The 18082-nt window shown below is 41.3% G+C and overlaps 1 protein-coding gene across 1 annotated transcript in view; it reads right to left on the reverse strand.

Annotated features, from left to right (window-relative positions):
- Positions 1 to 13970: 13970 nt before the first annotated feature.
- Positions 13971 to 18082, reverse strand: part of LOC129361237 (ecto-NOX disulfide-thiol exchanger 1-like) — a 71039-nt gene continuing 66927 nt past the window's right edge. The window contains 2 exon segments of the mRNA XM_055031983.1: positions 13971 to 14971; positions 15373 to 15458. Of these exon segments, the coding sequence (XP_054887958.1) occupies positions 14840 to 14971; positions 15373 to 15458 (218 nt within the window). The 3' untranslated portion in view covers positions 13971 to 14839.

The following is an 18082-nucleotide window of genomic DNA, read 5'->3' on the forward strand; positions in this document are numbered from 1 at the left end:
TTGGGCCTCTGTCTCTTTAAAAACAACAACAAACAAAAAAACTCCTGCTCTTTCTGAAACTCCGCCTCCAGGAAGTCATCACCTGTCCTCACAACGTCAGAAGGTTAAAGTGGTTAACATTAAAGGGTTAACCAGATCAACCCTTTAATGTTAAGCTCAGCAGATTTGCAGTTCCAACAGATGATTGCTAATTGCTGCTGACTAGTCTGAAGGAGCTGAGTGGAGGGAAGAGAGCTCTGTGAGAAGGAAGCTTGGAAAGCTGAATGGTTGCCATGAAAATTAAAGGATTTCTCAAACACGCATGAAAGAATCAAGGCAACACTGCAGGTTTTTGATGAGGGAATAACATTATCACATGATGGAAAGTAAAAAAAAAGTCATATTTTTTTAACACTGCCCCTTTAATGAAAGCAATTAGATTATGTTTCTCAATAAATTTTTGTAAAGTCAAGTCTCAAATCAAGTCTTTTGCCCCAATTTCAAGTCAAGTCTTAAATCTCTGTTGACTGATGAAATTCTAGCTCTTCAACACCGCATTACTGTCCAGTGATGGCATAGTTACTTTGAGAAAGTAACTAATCAGATTACTGATTACTCCTTGAAAAGTCATTTTGTTTACTGATGATTACTTGTTTTGGAAAGTAACAAAGTTACATTAAAAGTAACGTTTTTAGTTACATTCAGCAGCTGCTAACATAACAACGCTCCGCCACCTGTGAACATCACATTGATCTTTGCCTATACTTCATTGTAAGCTGTTTTATAATGATTACATCAATAATTTGTCTCCACTTATATGTTTGAACTGAAGGTGAGATTATTTAATGGTTACAACAGTACAAAAAAACAACAACTTTAGTGCATGTTTAGTGCACTCTTGTGCACAAAAACACACATGTTTTTGTGTGTTTCTATTGTCTGGAAAACTATAAATAGGATTTCAGACCATCCCCCCACCCCAGCCTCCAGATTCAGCGTTACGGCCCTGTGTTTGCTGTCGCAGCACACAGAGCTCCTCCTGTGGCTCCACAACTCAGATGGCTGCACAGATTTGTGACATTTATCTTAATATGAATAATTATAATGGCATTTAGTTGCACAACTTTATAGACTCATTCATTTGTGGCTCTTTTCATGTTTATTACATTTAGTCTCAATGTTTGCAGTCTGTTGTAGCGCAAAGCGAAGCTCGACATCATTCAGGTAATATATTTACTTGACATTAACAAAGACACAGCGGGACGGATCATCCGGGAAACAATGGACGGGGAGAGTCTGACTATAGCTAACTGGATGTCGTTTACGACATCTGGGGTTTATGTCTCCTTATTTCCAAACCGCAACCCGCGACTCATTAAATCTGCAAGCGACTTTAGAAAAAAACAAGCCCAAAGCTGCTTATATTGAACAGACTTGGTGACCAAAACTCAAATTAGTTCTTGTTTTTCTAGCAACAAAATGCACATCTCTTTCTTCCCTCCATTGTCTATGTTTTTGTCGCTGCTGATAGTGTCGCATAGAAATGGCGGTCACTCCCCAAGATGCAGAGAGGAAATAAAATAAAATGACAAAGGAAAATAGAAACGCACAGTGATTTTGATAAGTAACTGTAGTCTGATTAGTGGGTTTGAAACAGCAACGCGTTAGATTACTCGTTACTGAAAAAAGTGGTCTGACGCATTACTAAATAATGCGGTACTGACATCACTGATGCTGTCAGGGTCCAGATCCTGTATCCTATGAGCATTAGTCAACACAAACAGCTGACAAAGATTTTAAAAACATTTCTAAATAAGTATGTATTCGTCTTCAGAAAGTGACAAAGTGTGACATTTACCCTAGAAGTAGTGTCTAAAAATGAAGTTCAAAAAATATGACTAAAAAGAGATTAACACTTACTTGTGTTAAATTTATGAAAGAATTAAACAAAGTGGGGTTTGTTTAGTCTTGGAGACATATTTGTGTGGTTATAACAAAGCAGCAAACAAAATTAGCCACTTTCATCGATGGCCACAAGCTAATCAATCTTGTTTTTTCCTCCACACTGCAAAAACAGAAAATCTTATCAAGTATTTTTATTCTAGTTTCCAGTGCAAATATCATCGTACACTTGAAATAAGACAAAACTAACCTTAATGAAAATCTTTGAAGTAACCAGGTGTGATGGTGTTTATGTCAGAACAAAGACTAAATTTGAAGCTGTGATCCTGACCTTTTTTTGTAGTTTTTTTTTCAAACACTCAAGATTTACAGTCTCATGGTTTACAACTCAATCTTATTGAAAGTCTCTCTCCCATGTAGTCAGGGGTAAAAGCAGTGTGTAAGCTACAGGCCATGGCTCTGACATGTGACTACTCGTTCCACTGGCAGGTTACTTTACTTATAATAGGGAAAATGTCTGGTTAAGACCGGAATAATCTGCCAGCAAAGCTTTTTCATCCATATTGAGGAATTACTTAACTAAAACAAACTCGTATATCTTGCTGAGAACATAACTGTAGGTTATGCTACAGTCCATACCTGCATTTGCTCAAGCTAAACTTGAGCATCTGTTTTAATGACAAGGGCATTAAAAAACCCCAAAAAACTACAACTCTTGAACTGTTTTAGGGATTTGAAATTTAAGAACATTCTGATAAAATCTTGTAGTGGTATTGACCTTATAAAAACTATATATCGGTTCTTGTGTAAGCTCACCTGAAACGCTGAGTGTCTATAGAGATAAAATCCTGCGGTTGGTCCCTCTGTGTGTTTGATCTTATCAAGGTGAAGGAGAAAAACTCCTCTTCCTGCCCTTTGTCCTTTATCTCTCAGCTCTCTGGTTGGGTTTAATCGTAGAACGCTAGACGCCTAAACAAAAGGTGAGGAGTTAAACGACAGCTGAAAGGAGGCACAGGCTACAGGAGGTCTGCGGCTCCTTGAACTCCACTCAGGGTTTAGAGTGGATCATGTGCTGAGCCCTGGGAGATGCTGGAGGTTTTCTGATTGGCTCATCAGATGTGATGTCACCTGTAAAAGGAAACTATTTGTTATATCTCAATTGCTCTCCTTAAAATAGTGTTGTGACAAAATTGTCCTTCTGTCAGTTTTCTCTTGCTTAAAAAAACTAACTAGAATAGAAGTAAATATGCGTTTTAAAAAGTCTTTTAGATTGAATGTCACTCCGCTCTAGAAATATTTCACAAAATGCATCTAGGAAATTCTGAAATACCATAAAGAGGCAGCAGAAACTCTATGTGAGTTTAACAAGGTCTGACTTGGCAGAAAGCAGGTCAGTAGAGTGAATCCTATTAGAACGACACACAGGCAAACACATGCTGCTCCTACAGTAAGTACTGCAATGTGCACATATGACAACAGTCGTGTGTTTTTTCAGATTTACTTCCCTGTCAAGCAAAAGCGTCAACAATAGTAACGGTAAAATCTGACATTAGGCTCATCCCCTCTCATTATCAGATCAAATATCCACTCACTCAGACGCCTTCCTCTCCTCCCCCCATCTCACTTCCTGTCCTCTGTTATGCCGCTCTAGGCTGACCGTCACCCGGGTGTGTTTAGATGGATGACGGTCGGTCCTGCATGATACAGTGAGCAGACACTAATCCTCCGGTTAAATCGCCTGAGCATCATCTGTCCAGCAGGGGATTAACCTGAGAAGCACACGGGGGTCAACTCACAAAGCCTGAACCAAACGCAGGGTCCCATAGCAACAGAGACGGGCCTTCAGTCAGTTGTGGGAATCCAAACGTATGTATCTGAATCAGGCCTGTATTATCTACTTTCCAGCCCCATAGTGCCATTTCGTAACACAATCAAGTAACTATGTTACCGTCACTTGTTTGAAAAAATGCTGTGTATGTCAAACATGACCTCGAAGGGAGAAAATGTGCAGAGAGCTCGCGAGAGAAAGGCGTCGTCTCAAAGGAGAACCGTGGCGACGTGGTTTGAGATGATGGAAAGGCAAATCTCTGAGCAGACTGGTGGAAGCTGAGTCTTTGATAGAGCCTGTAAACACCAAAATTAGACGACAAACAACAACAGAAGAACATGAGTCTTGCTGGTGTCAGAAGAGGCCTGCCTGAGTTCAGCTTAAAGTGGGTTTTCTCCATCATTTTCTGAAGAATCTCTGTGGCAGAATATCTTGGCTCCTCTGCCTGCAGTTGAGGCCTTTGGCCTCTAGGTGTCAGTGTGGCCTTTCATCTCATTCCTGATGTTTTCACGCTCACTTTACAGATTCTTTACACGCAATAGGCGTCAGCAGTGGCTCACGACAGGTCGCCCTCTGCCCACCTGCGACACTGACCAGGAAGATGCTGCTATGGCAACCGCTGCTCTGCGTTCCGCCATGTTGTTTTTCTTCTTACAGGTGTCGTGAAATGACCTGATTCTCTCCATTAACGCCTTCTGATTGCAGTGTGAACAATGATTAGAAGCTGAAGCAATGACTGAAACATGGACGGAACGACGTTCCAATGAATTTAAATCAAATTCTAATTTATTATAATACACAAATTAGCATATAAACATATACATTTCTCTATTTATTCTATTTACCACCCATCATGAGGTTTGGGGATGGAGTGGTTATAATTTACCTTAAAGGGGTAGTATTGTGTAAAATCCCCTTTTTGGAGCTTTACATCATGTTATGATGATATTCCCTCATCAAAAACATACCAACTTGATTCTTATATGCATATTTGAGAAATCCTTTGAATCTCCCATGGCAACCATTCAGCTGCGTAAAAGCCTCAGTGGACCTAGAGCCTGTACTTATTATGCAAACTATTTCTCTGTCCAGTGCTCCAAAGCGCTTGTAAACGGCTTGACGTCATGACAACGTGCTGGAGGTGGAACGTTGAAAAGAGCAGGAGCTTCTTAAAGAGACAGGGGCCCAATTTCAAGGTGTCAAATTGCTTAGTCAAGTTTCTTTTAAGTCATGTTTGACATATACAGCATTTTAAAACAGTTGAATGTAATCTATAGTTACTTGAGCTATAAAATGACACTATGTGCCTGGAAAATACATACTGCCACATGAAAGTCGTATGTGAAAACAGTTTTTTGTGGCTATCTTTGACATAAAAGTTTGTTTTACGAGGAGATTATTTTAGCACTGTGCTATTTATTCCTCAATAATTTGACAGAAATTACATGCAGTAAACAGCCATATTGTGGTCTATAGTGTACAAATGCTCAACCTTCTGGTCAGGCAGCGCTTCAGGGACCTAAAATATGTGAAAAAGTGAAATTGAAACACATTTCTCGTGCAGCAAAACCATTTTTACAGCTTTGTACTTACGGAAAAAAAGGTCCGTGGAGCAGATCTTTTTCTGAATCAATAACCAGCAAACGTTTTTGTGGATTTTGCCCCATTTGTTCAGTGGCTGACTTTTAATTATCATTAATTAGATGCAGTCACTGGCAGCTTCCTTCTACCCTATGTGGAGTCTGATGTATGAGATTTCACACATAATGGTTGCCAGGTGGATGACATCAGGCGTTAGCGACGGGATGTGACAGCGGCAGCGGTGTAAAGAAACGTCAATGCGGCTCTATAGACAAAGCAGAGACAAAGAGCGCTGGCTAATTACAGCAGCCGTCAACAGGCTTTCTTAAAGACGGAGGCGTGCTCCCTCTGCCTCCTCACACCGCTGCCGCTCGCATTATTTATAGAGCAGCGAGCAACACACACACACACACACACACACACACACACATCGGCAGCTTCAACGGTTAGAGGCATTTGGCCTGGAGACACTTGGCTGCCGGGCTGATTTTCATTCTGGCTTTTTAAAAACAAGATGATGTGAAAACCGTGGACTCCAGCATCTGAGATGTGACAACAGGGAAGAATGCAAATAACAGGGATCGGCCCTGGGGGGCGCGTCCAGGTTGTGTACTCGGCCCCTTTCAGATGTGACACATTGGTTGAGTAACTGCAGCTCAACTTGGAGACCTGGAAAATTACTGACACCTTTCTGACAAAAATACAAAGAAATGAATCCTTATAATAGGGAATATGGTAATATGACTAACCGCTGTGGGTGCCATAGTGCAGGGGGCGGCACAGCAGCTGCAAAACAAAACAAGCCACTTCACTGTTTCTATAATCGCGACTGGATTTGTTCAGCTCTCACTCTCAATGTTAAACCAGGTCGGTCACAGCTGAGTGGAATAATTCAACATTCGACTCTTTTAAAAACACAGTTTTGAATTCACACCGTCTATGTTTCTTTTTTGAAAACCTACGTTCATCTGTTGTTTGTGGCCTCTTAATCCTCAAACGGTCGCAGCGGTGCTCTCTCCGGGGTCCAGTGGGCGAGAGGCTAGACAGGTCGATAGTCCATTAGTGGGAAGACACACATGCTTGCACACATTCACTACTGACCTGGTCATTTAACCAAGTCTGCTTGTTTTCAAACTGCAGGAAGAAGCCAGAGCGCCCAGAGTGATCCCAGGCAATCTCACGGAGACAATGCAAACTCCATAAAAAGAGGGATTTGAACCTTTACAGCGTTTTAAAAATGAACATGTCTGAGGTGTGTGTTTTAAAGTGGTTCAAAGAAAAGCTTCATTTCTATCATGACTTTGCTAACACTGTGAGGAAGTGACCTCCTGCTCCACCGTCTTCAAATTAAACCAGTTATCTCAAACGTTTGTGCAGCACAAATTTCCATTTGTGCTGCTTTAATTTTAAATCCATTAATCAATGCTTCCAGAGGTCATCGAAGGTCAACAGCTCCACCACGTTAACACAATCAAATGAAATGTGGTGTCAGTGAACACTGCCACATTTGTGCAGCACAAATTTTTGTAGATGTCAGTGGTCACTAGAGGAATTAGCAAAATGACCAAAATCACATAAAATGTAGTTAAATTAATCGTGTTATGTTTGTGCTGCTTTGTGCATCTAAAGTAGTGGTAGCAAAGTAGATATGCACAATATTTGAAAGTGTGGTTGGGGAGGAAAAGGTCCAGTTGACCTCTGGTGAACTTTTATGAATATCTTTTAAATGATAGGTGTCAAACAATATTGCAGCACAAACAATATCATTTGACACCAAGTTTTTGTAATTTGAAGAAGTTGGTGGTCTGGCTGACCTTCGATGACTTCTCAAAAATATTTACTAATATCTTTAAAAGGAGAGCAGCACAAACAAAAAAAATTGCCGCACAGACATTTGTCACCAATTTTGCTTTATGTCTTATAGTTTGAGGTTCTTCTATAATAACGGTGCACTAGTGTTGGAGAGATGGTGTAGAAATCAAACGGGCTGCTCTCCGTCTGTGAGAAGTGCGTTGGGTTTGCTGCTGGCAACAAACATCAAGGCATCAAAATTTCTAATGAATCCCAAAATAAATTGCCCCGCATTTGTTTTCCTGTCCTCTAATGATCCGTCTGCTTCATTCAGGAATTTAAAAAAGTTGTTTCGTCACTCATTTCCAGGACAGTCATATAAATAAAAGGCTGTTTGGGCTTCCCTGATACAAATGTAAACATTTCGGGGCGTTCTGGTAATTTGGCAAATGTTCGACCAATTACATCCATCGCTCGGCCGTTTGTTTCGCCGGCGTTTATCTGAGCTCGGCACATTATACTCTGTTTATCCTGCCCTGAAAGGGGGAGCTGGAAGTAATTACCATCATCCAGGCCTGATGGCTGCGTCCTCTGTTTGCCGCTGCGGCTTGATGTCGCTTTTCCAGCCACAACACAAGCAGAAAACAGAAGGCAGGCGGAGATAAATGGAGGGAGCAGAGATACCGAGGGGGGGCGAGCCAAACAGGAACTGCAGAACAAGAAGATTCTGGCGCAGAATTAATGTTTTTCTCCCAATTTATTAGGGATCCTGTTGCCGCGGTGAATGTTTTAACACATGCACTCGTTACGAAGCAGGACGGTTGCTTCTGGTTCAACATTTACAGCTCACAGTTGACATGAAAGGGAGAAATAAGAACAAGTTGTTGTCGAGCGAGGATTCTTAAAGCAGATCGGAAGGGAGTCCGAATCTGGAGGCAGGAGGCGTCTCTCTGATTTGTAGAAACCTCCCTTCAAGATTATCTAACAAAATAAACTGAAATTAGCAAATAATATTAGTTCAGCACCTTTGGATATAGTAGATTTTGTTCATGTAGATTTTTCTGGACGAAATCCTCCAAGTTCCATGTAAGCGGATGAAAGAAGCATAGAACAATTTGGAAATTTAGGAAACATTTAAAATGAACATTTTAGACTAATTTCGGATCCCCTTCCATATTGTAAAGCCATCTGCTGAGTCAGCAGATGGGTTCACAATGTACAATGCTGAGAAACTTTTGTGTTGAGTAACTTCCCTATTTTATTTATTTCAGTTTCTAGAGCAAATTACCACAATATGGATATCCTATTGTAACATAGGACGTTGAAATTCAGAAGTGCAAGAATGAGCAATTAATATCAAATTAGGATTATGTGACAATAGCTTGTAGATTTTTGGTCAAAATATTGACAGCTTTGGACAACAAAACATACTTAAAGGGGCAGTACTATGTACTTACTATAGTATCATAGCACAATCAACTAACTATGTTACCTTCAGTTGTAATGAAAATGCTATATATATGAAATATGACTGAAGAAATTTGACTTGAAATTTGGGCTCTGTCCCTTTAACAAACTCCTGCTCTTTATGAAACTCCGCCTTCAGGGAATCGTCACAACATGGATCCTCTATCAACTGCTTAGCAATGTTTTTACCAGCATTTCATTGAGGAGTAGCTCTTATGACGAGCTCAGTTGACGCTCAGTTCCATCAGGTGGTTTGCTAATTGCTGCAGGCTAGTCTGAAGGAACTCAGAGGGGGAGGGCTGCTCTGTGAGACAGAAGCTCAGAAACTGAAGCCAAATGAGAGTAAAAGGATTTCTCAAACATGCATGAAAGAATGAAAGCAACACTCCAGGCATGTTTTTGGTGTGATAATAACATTATAACATTATGTAAAGCTTTTGACGTTTTCACAAACAATATATTTTGAGTGAGAATGACTCCTGGGACCTCTGCTAATTCCTAACGAAGAGCATCGATCTTTGGCTGCGACTCCAAAACACATTCTGAAGTTCTCAGAATGAGCTCAGAATCTCAAACTCTTTATGGTTGTGTGAAGCTCAGGACGTCAGCCAGGAGCCCATCTGTCCCTGACTTCATGTTTTCCACAGAGCCTAAAGGAGAAGTGGATCGCCCTAACGTAATGTCCAAAGACCTGCTTGTGTTCATATAAAACCTGGATGCTTCTGCTGGGCGTATTTCACAGCAACACTTCAGTTAGGAGCCAATCTGTCTTTGTTTACTTCCTGGCCGGAGAAGCGTGGACTTATCGAAACAGGAGAAGAACTCCAGAGAGTGAGACTTTTTGTCAGTCACAAGAAAACAAGTCAAAGAACCCAGAAGGAGAAAACTGCTTCCAGAGCAGAAAATTCTCCTCCTCTGCTCCCTTCTTCTCCTGCTCCCACCAACAGGATTTCTGCATTTTTCCCCATTAAGGCGCTGTGCATAAATAGCAAAGCTCTGCCCCAAATTATAAAATTGCTTTCCCTTTTTAGCCAAGACCCTGAGGAAAGAGAATTAGCCTTGACTCTTGGAGTGATGGGAGCTTTTTGATCATTAGGTTGACGCTGAGCCACATGAAAACTAACAGGGCATCAATCAGCTTAAACTTTCTTCTTTGATAAAACGTGTAGTTAGAGCAGCTTAGGTTATGCTGAAACGATTAATCGTGATTGATTGGTTCTTGAAATAGTTCACAGCTAATTTAATAATCGATAAATCATTAACTGGAGTACACAAACTCTAAAAAAAAAAAAAAAACTGCAATTTGCTGAAAAATAACACAGCCAGAGTAGTAATTAAGCCAAAACTGTTATACTGTTTGACTTTCTAATTTTCCTGATGACTCCTGCACAAAAAAATTAAATAATAATAATACATAAAATAAAAAAAATAGCCGAGGAACAGCTGAAAATAGCAATCCAAGAAATGCGGGTAATTTTAAAGAAAATATAGCGCCGCTCTTGGTTCTTTCTCAGCGTTGTCCAGGCGACAAACTAAAACAGTTTCTTATAATTCAAATCCACTAGTCGTGTGTGTGTGGAACCATGCGACCTTTAAAATTACGATGCTGACACACACACGCACGCACACACACACACACACACACACAGCAGAGGGCTGGACGTAGCAGGTCTCTGTCGATTGCTGCTCGTTCATCTTAAATTGCGTTATGACAACACAGTAAACACACCGGTGTTAATTAGCGACCAATCAGAGCATCTGAAGCAAAAATGGGTTGACCTCAGTTTTTCTACAAGCAGTTTCTCCAATTACTCGTCTTAAAACATTTGTCCTGCAGCTTTTCTGCGAACAAACGATGAGCAACTGGGGGAAGTTCAATAGAAGAGAGTGCAGCGCCGCAGTGAAGTCACACATCAATGAAAACCGGCTTGCGTGTGTGTGTGTGTGTGTGTGCGTGTGTGTGTGTGTGTGTGTGTGTGTGTGAGTCAGGGAATCCTCTGGGGAATACATTTTCTTCACACTGAAGGAGCTTTGGAAGCAGAGAAAGAGGACGAAAAAATTGCTCAGAAATTCACTCGCTTTTACCCAAGATTGTAACAAGCTCTGCAGCAATGTTAGAGTTCCTCTGCACGCACACACACACCACATGCATATCACAGCAGGGTGTGTTACGCCTGGGTTGCATCAGCAGCAGTAGGAGCGGCTCGGTGGTCATGAACAGACTTTGAAATCATCTTGTAGGCTGCATTCGTTAAACATTAGCAGGATCAGTGTGTTGCCCCGCTGCATGGCTTCTTATTTATATAACCTCTTGGTAAACACATTTCTAAATTCTCAAGTTATTGCACTCAATGTAGCTTAAATTAGGAGCTTCAGGTGAGATTTCTGCTCTGTCGCAGCAGTCTGTGTGTTGTTTAGTAGAAATAACACTTGACTTTATAATTTAACGCCTTGAAATTGGGCCTCTGTCTCTTTAAAAAGCTCCTGCTCTTTCGAAACTCTGCCTCTAGGAAGTCCTCACAGCATTCTTATTTATTCATTAAACGGCAGTATTATGCGTTTTCCAGGCACAGAATGACATTTATGGCACAATCAAGAAACTATGTTACCTACAGATGTTTACAAAATCTAATATGAAAATATATTATAAATGACCAAAGAAAATCTACTTCCTGATTTAATACTTTGAAATTGGGTCTTTGTCTCTTTCTGAAGCTCCTCTACAGGAAGTCATCGTAACTTTCTTCCTCTATTAAACCTTTTAGCAGCGTTTTAACCAGCGTTTAACTCAGAAGTAGCTCCTATAATGAGCTCAGCCGATGCTCAGGTCCACCAAGTTGCTAATTGCTGCTGGCTGATACCAATAGCAATATTGGCCATAAATAAAACCTGGTTGATATTAACAAACAATATTTCTGTTCATATTGCTGCTGTTTGTTTCTGGAGGGGAAGGAGTGAAGGTTGGTCCTGTGGTCCTTGGTCATGTGACAGTACCTGTGTTTTTATTAACCACAGAAAAGCGAAATCTGACATTTCGAAAATGAATTCAGAAACATGTCAACTTTGAAAAAAAGCTGTGGCTCTAGTATGAGGTGGGACTTTTCCCCTCCCCACCCATATCAAATTAGTTTATTTCGTGAAACAGCACCTTTTTCACAGCCTGCGCTCAACAATCAGATGTTACTACGATCGGAAACCACAAACGAGACGACAATAGGAAGTAGTAGCATGGTGATGGCGCACCATGTTTTTAATGACTTACCACGTGAACAAACTAACTCAAGTGTTTTTTATTGCCTCGTTTTAATTTTCAAAATTAGCGCAATGTCAACAACTGGCGGAACTACGTTTATTTTTTATCAGAAACATAGTTGGTGATAGTGATGCATTGAAGCCAGTGGGCGTGGTCATTTATTTTCAATGTGTTTGAAAGGGTAGTAAATTATAAATAAAGTATTTACAATATTGGTAAATGATGGTTATCGGCCATAACGGCGATAGCATATTGGATAATATCGGTCCAAATTTTCCATTTTTTTCAAAGTCAGAAAAAGCCAGTTGTAATTTAAACTTGGAACTTACATAAACCTGCATTCTCTTGTGAAATGCGTCTTCATACAGCAAAACGTAATAAGTGAGAAAGAATGTTAAGTATCCACCTTGCTTCCTCGAAAAAAGATTTCTCTGAACACATTCTACCTTGCTCCATTTTTCCTTCCATCCCCTTCATGCTGCATTCTCCGAAGTGTTTTTTTCTGCATTTTATCCATCCTTTTACAAAGTCCACAGTTTTCTCTGCAGGAAGCAGGCACTAAAGAAGAAGCCTGCAGTGTTTTCACACATAGTTGCTCGGATTATTACAAACCCCGGAGCATCTCTCTTTCTTTTTTTCCCCTTTTCCTCTCCACAGTACCATTTATTTATTTTTGATCCCAAAATATCTGGCAGAGGAAATCAAGCTCCGCGTTTAGACCTTTGAGTTTACGCTCTGCGACCATCACATGTCATCTTTGCTCCATTTTCCCTTGAATAGGGATGTTTCCGACTGGAGCCTCGAGCTCGGCGGAGAGAAATTAAACTGATGGAAAGAGTGAATTCCTGGCTCTTATTCTGATGATCGAATCGACGCCGCAGGTCTGCGCATATTACTGTAATCTCGAATTTTACGTCATTTTCAACTCAGCGGCGCCAAAGTAATGCAGCTAAGAGTTACGGTGTTTGTATTCGCATTTGATGTACTTGGATCCAAAAACATCCATATTGTGGATTCATAGCCTGACAATGAATGTATCATTGAATTTATGGCTCTTTATTGAGGAACCAATTCCCTCTTTTTATAGGAGTACATGATGCCTGATGAACCCTTCCCCTGGCTCTGTACTTTGGATTGAAGCTTAAACAGAGACTTTCTTCCAGGACTCTGGTAACAAAGATACAAACTGATCATAGCGTCAGCACAGAGTTCATCACCAGTCGCACGTTTCATGTTTACCTGGAATACTAGTAATTAAAGGAGCATATAAAATTTTAGAGAATTTCTGGACCTTCAATTTTTTGAGTTGCCTAATTTTGTCTTAAATCTGAAGTTAGTGAAGCAACAGCCCTGTGGCTCCAAACGAGTCACTAAATAATACCTGACTCAGAGTCAAGAGCGAGTTGCAAAATTTGTTTTCAATTAGTTAATATGTTAATGGGTGCCATCTGTGTATCCTAGAGGACTGGAGGGCTAACTCAGTCTAACACACACAAATGCAGGGTGGGACTCTCCGACTTGAGTCCAACCCTGTGGACTTTATGTCAGAGCCGACCAGTTAACTTAACGTATCCTGAAGTAAACCAGCGTATTATATTAATTAAGACTTTATTTGATTTAATTTTTTTACTATAATTTGAGTGAGCAGTGTAACTTCTCCCTTTTTTAGCTTTTGTTTGACATCTTCCAGCTCCATGTAGCTGTTTGTGGTAAACGCTGGGTAAGTCAAGTGCTAATCATCTGTGTGATTGATGGGAGCGGAACGAGACGGCGCTGCGCTTGTTACAGGCTAACAAGCGTGCCCCTTTTCTTAAATTGACTTCTTCAGGAGGTCAAAGTGCATCTCTAATCAGAGTACAACAAACAGATTAGCAGAACTTCATATCGTGCATTCCTGTTTAGTTTTCTGTGCGCTGAGTTTGTGTGTCACAGAAGCCCGACCCAAATTTTGGCTTGGCCTCGGGCCATAAATCTAAACTGTAGAAAGTCAAGCAAATCTTATTGTCATCTGTTGGCTTTCTCTATTTTGACACTTTTACAACAACCAGGATGTGCAAGTATTAAAGCGTTCCCCCTGCAGCCGTTATGCTAACGGACCTTTGGAGCTATTACTGGATCCAGATGAAAGCAAAATAACCAGAAAAAAAAACCCATGAAGAATTCTGAAAAAACTTTACCTCAAAAGTCTTTAATGTCATTTATGGCGTCTTCGGCACACACCAAGTTCAACATTAAAGGCAACAGAAGCGAAATGCACCGAGTCTGGACAGAGAAGTACTGTCGAAAGGACAACCTGAAAGAACAAAAGTCTTCATAGTTACACAAATAAATATCTGAAGCTGACAGGTCAGTGCAGTTCTAATCTGTCCGGTATTAAAAAGGAGAAAGCGCCCCAACGCCTGACGATGGCTCAAGAGGAGACAATGAGATGGGTACAACTTTAGAAAACATCAGAACCTGCCACCGGATCTCCACCGAAGATTTCTGTGAATGTTTAAAAGATGAACAAGCACATTTCCAGGCGACTCCCAAGTCCTGGTTCAACAGTGCCGCCAACTTCAATTTCCTGGATACCCAGCAAAAGATTTGGCAAAAGTACTCAGTCTCTTTACAACATGGGAGCAAAAGGGTTTGCACTCATCAGTTCAACAAAGTGAGGTCTAGTATGAAATCTCAACAGAATCAACTTTGGTATACAGGTTTTCCTATCCATGTTTCTGTGGATGGAGTTCCTGCTGGCAGGCTTCATGGTTCCTGGCTGTCAAAGGGAAGAGAGCCAGGACGTCTTCCTCAAGATTTGTGTTAATCGTCAAAGGTAGTTGTGTCCCGTTAGGGTTCACCGCATCTTTACGAGGGATCACAGATTCATTCGAACTTCCCGAAGGACTACCCTTCGGCTTTAAACGTTGGTCTAGTCCAAGAGTTCCGGCGCTCCATCGACTATTGATCCACGTTCACCGCACTTCCCCGGGCGTGAGCACGCACCCGCGCGCAAGCGTCTTATCACTGGTGTCTGCGGCGTGCGCGCACCCCCCACGTCACGCCGAGCTGAGGCTGTCGAAGCCGCAGAACTTCCACCGTTTCTCCAAGGTCGCCCCGACGCCACTCAGCTCCTGCCGGAACATGCTGGGCAGACGCACCATGAGGCGTTCCAGCTCCCCGGCAGACACCTGGCAGAGGTCAGCAGAGGACACCCTGTGAGGACAGAGCCGCTCACCGCCCTTCCAAATCTAAATCTTGTTGAGAGAACATGTTGGTTTTTGAGAAACAGAGCAACAACCTGTTTAACATTAAGTGCTGAGTAATCAATCAAGATTCTTTTGCTTGTTTCTGTTGCTGTTTTGTTACGACAGTTAAAACATCCTCTGAGCTGTAGCCGAACTGACATTTTTCCCATAACACAGGATCTTGGATGCAACCAAAACATGTGCAAACCTCAATCCAAATTAAAATTATATCATTGTAAACAGAGAACTCCAAATAGTCTTTTTTAGACAGTCCGAAAGACACAATTTCTGACAAAAACTATAAATATAGATCATTCCACAATCAATATTTTAAATGTCGATACCTTTGAGTCCAGTCGCTGAATGTACGACCAGAGATACTCAAGGTTGGCCCCGAATGGATGGACATGGAGGAAGGTGGAGATGATGCCTGAAGAAAGAAAGGAAGAAAACAAAAAAGCACTTGTGTGTAACAATAGGGCAGTAGGGAATGTTTGAAAGACAGTGATCCAAATCTTGTCCATATGACTGAAAATGAGCCCTTTCATGCATGAATTATGATCCTTTATGTCAGGGTTTTTTCCAAAGTGTTTTTGATTTTCTTAAAGCATAAAAAAATATTGTTCTATTCCTTTTTTCTCAGTGATCCATTGTAAGTTTCTCACTAGTACTGTTCTTTCAGGGTCACTTGATGTCACACTGTTACTAGAGAGGACTGTAAAAGTCCTCTGCAGTAGAAGGAGGGACTGCTTTATTGTCCGTTGGCCATATTGGATTTAACAAAACATTTCTTGCACTTGCAGTGGATGGCCAGTAGTTGGAAGTGTATTGTATGATGCACTAGTGACCACATCAGTGGTCTGTGTGCATTTCTAACATAAAAATCCACAAGAAACACAAGTCAATAGTTTTTAGATGGCTGTCCACTGCAGTGAACTTTACACATGAAAGGGTTAATTTGTCCAACCAGGACCACATGTGTTTCTTAAACACGTCGACAATTTTGGCCCACGTGACAAAAGGTTTGGACGCCCCCGCACTGGCGATTAAGACAAAATGTACCATCAGTATTTAGCTTAACCAGTGAAAGGAAAGAGAAAAGGGGAAAGAGCAATAGGGGAACAACAGAGAAGGACGGCTGAGCCAGATTGGATATTAGATGTAAAGTTTCCGGCCAGCCTGCTTCGTCATGAAGGGCTGCGCTGTACACAAATGGCAGTGTGGCTACCGTAAAAATATGCTGGCCAGAGCAGAACCAGCTCTCAAGTTGATTACCTCTGAGGCGTCCTGCAGAAGAAAGCAGTCATGCAGAGGGATGGGGGGAAGGGAAGAGGGAGGGTTAGGAAATAGAGTGGCATATCCCTGGAGGATCCTGCAAGCCCAATATTTATTTCCTTGATTTATGTGGCGAGACTCTGGCAATTACAGGCAGAGGCCCTAATTCAATTCCTTCCACCAGACCAGCTCACATGGAACAAGGCCACTGGAGGAGAACTGAAGGGTGCGGGGAGGAGGGGTGGGGCGTTTCATCTCCTGAAAACAGAGTTTTATTTCTACGACGTTACAGGAAAGAGATCAGCTGCTAGCTGAGGGGAGGATGGACAGATGGCCGGTTTTGTTGTGTTCCAGATATATTAGTCCTTCAAATTTGGCCAAGAAAACTATTTCATGAATCACCAAGATAAGGTGTGTGACAGCAGCTGTGCTTTCCTAAGAAATTTGTTGATATTCCGCTAATGTCAAAAACACAATTTTGAAATTGGGGTGTTTCCATTTAATTAGAGATTCGTTCACGCGATAAGTTGTCAGAAAATGTCACCCTCCTACCCACTTCCTGTCGACGTCTTCTTTGCGGTTTCCCTCAGAAGCAACATCTGGTTGATGGTTCATCATGTGACTCATGTGATGCGAAGAAAAAAAGTCTTTCCGTTACAATTTTGCAAAATACGCTAATTTGATACAGCTGGGGGAAATAAAACCCCCACAAACAAGTTAACTAAAAATGTGAGTTGGCATATTGCCATAAACAAATTTATTTTCATAATTCCAATTTGCGCAATTACATGCTCAAAGGAAATGGCCCTAGCTTTTGCTACGTGGAAAATTAATGCGAAACCGTAAGCTATAGATGTGGCATGTCGCAGTCAGCTAATAGAAATATTAGCTAACTGCTACATGCTATTTAATGCATTACATTAAATAGTGTTAATAGAAAAACACTAATGTGTTTTGCTATTTTTTTTACATTAAAAGAAATGCAGCTTATTTTGTATTTCCCATCCTCCTCCTCTGCTTACAAGCAGGGCAGCTCTGGACGAAGACAGAGAGCCGGGCCTCCTCCTTTCTCATATCTGTATTATTTTTTCTCTTCCGCTAAGAGAGATAAATGTGCTGGTGCTGTTTCTCTTCGCCGCTTATTTATTTATTTTTGCTGTGGACGCAGCTATCCAAACACACACCTATCGGTTTCATTTAATAGCAGCCGCAAGGCTTGTGGAACACGAGGGCTTTTAAATGACTAAAGAAAACAGAGGCGTCTGAAACAAATCCGGTCCTGGATAGCATGTCTGTGCTGCTGGTGGAGTTCAGGCGGTTCGGTTCGGACACCTTCCTTCTTTTATGTTTTAGGTGCTGCTGTGTCGTAAACTCAGTTATATTACTGATGTCTCCATACGATGCGGCTGAGCCAACATTCTTTACCGTTCTGGTACGGGTGTACGATCCACCTGGAGCAACAATCGGCCTCCTGACACATCGTCTGTTCTTTAAAGTCGAGCCAGCAGACAATGAAAAAGTTGTCTAAACCCAAACACGCAGGTTTGAAGTGCTCCTCCTTCAGCCTGTAGCCGCTGGTCGCCTTTCCACTGACCATTCAGTTGCTCAAACTGGAACTACAACAAGAGATGTGAAAAACGAAAACGTGCCGATTTCAAAAAAAACCTCCAGTGAAACACTTTGTTGCTACACTGAGGTAGTTTTTCACTGAAATTAGTGTATTTTGCAAAACTGCAATGAAAACATTTTTTTTGGGGGTCACATGATCAACAGGACAAC

The sequence above is a fragment of the Poeciliopsis prolifica genome, unplaced genomic scaffold (genome assembly GCF_027474105.1).
Source record: "Poeciliopsis prolifica strain line A6 unplaced genomic scaffold, Auburn_PproV2 SCAFFOLD007, whole genome shotgun sequence".
Taxonomy (NCBI): Eukaryota; Metazoa; Chordata; class Actinopteri; order Cyprinodontiformes; family Poeciliidae; genus Poeciliopsis; species Poeciliopsis prolifica.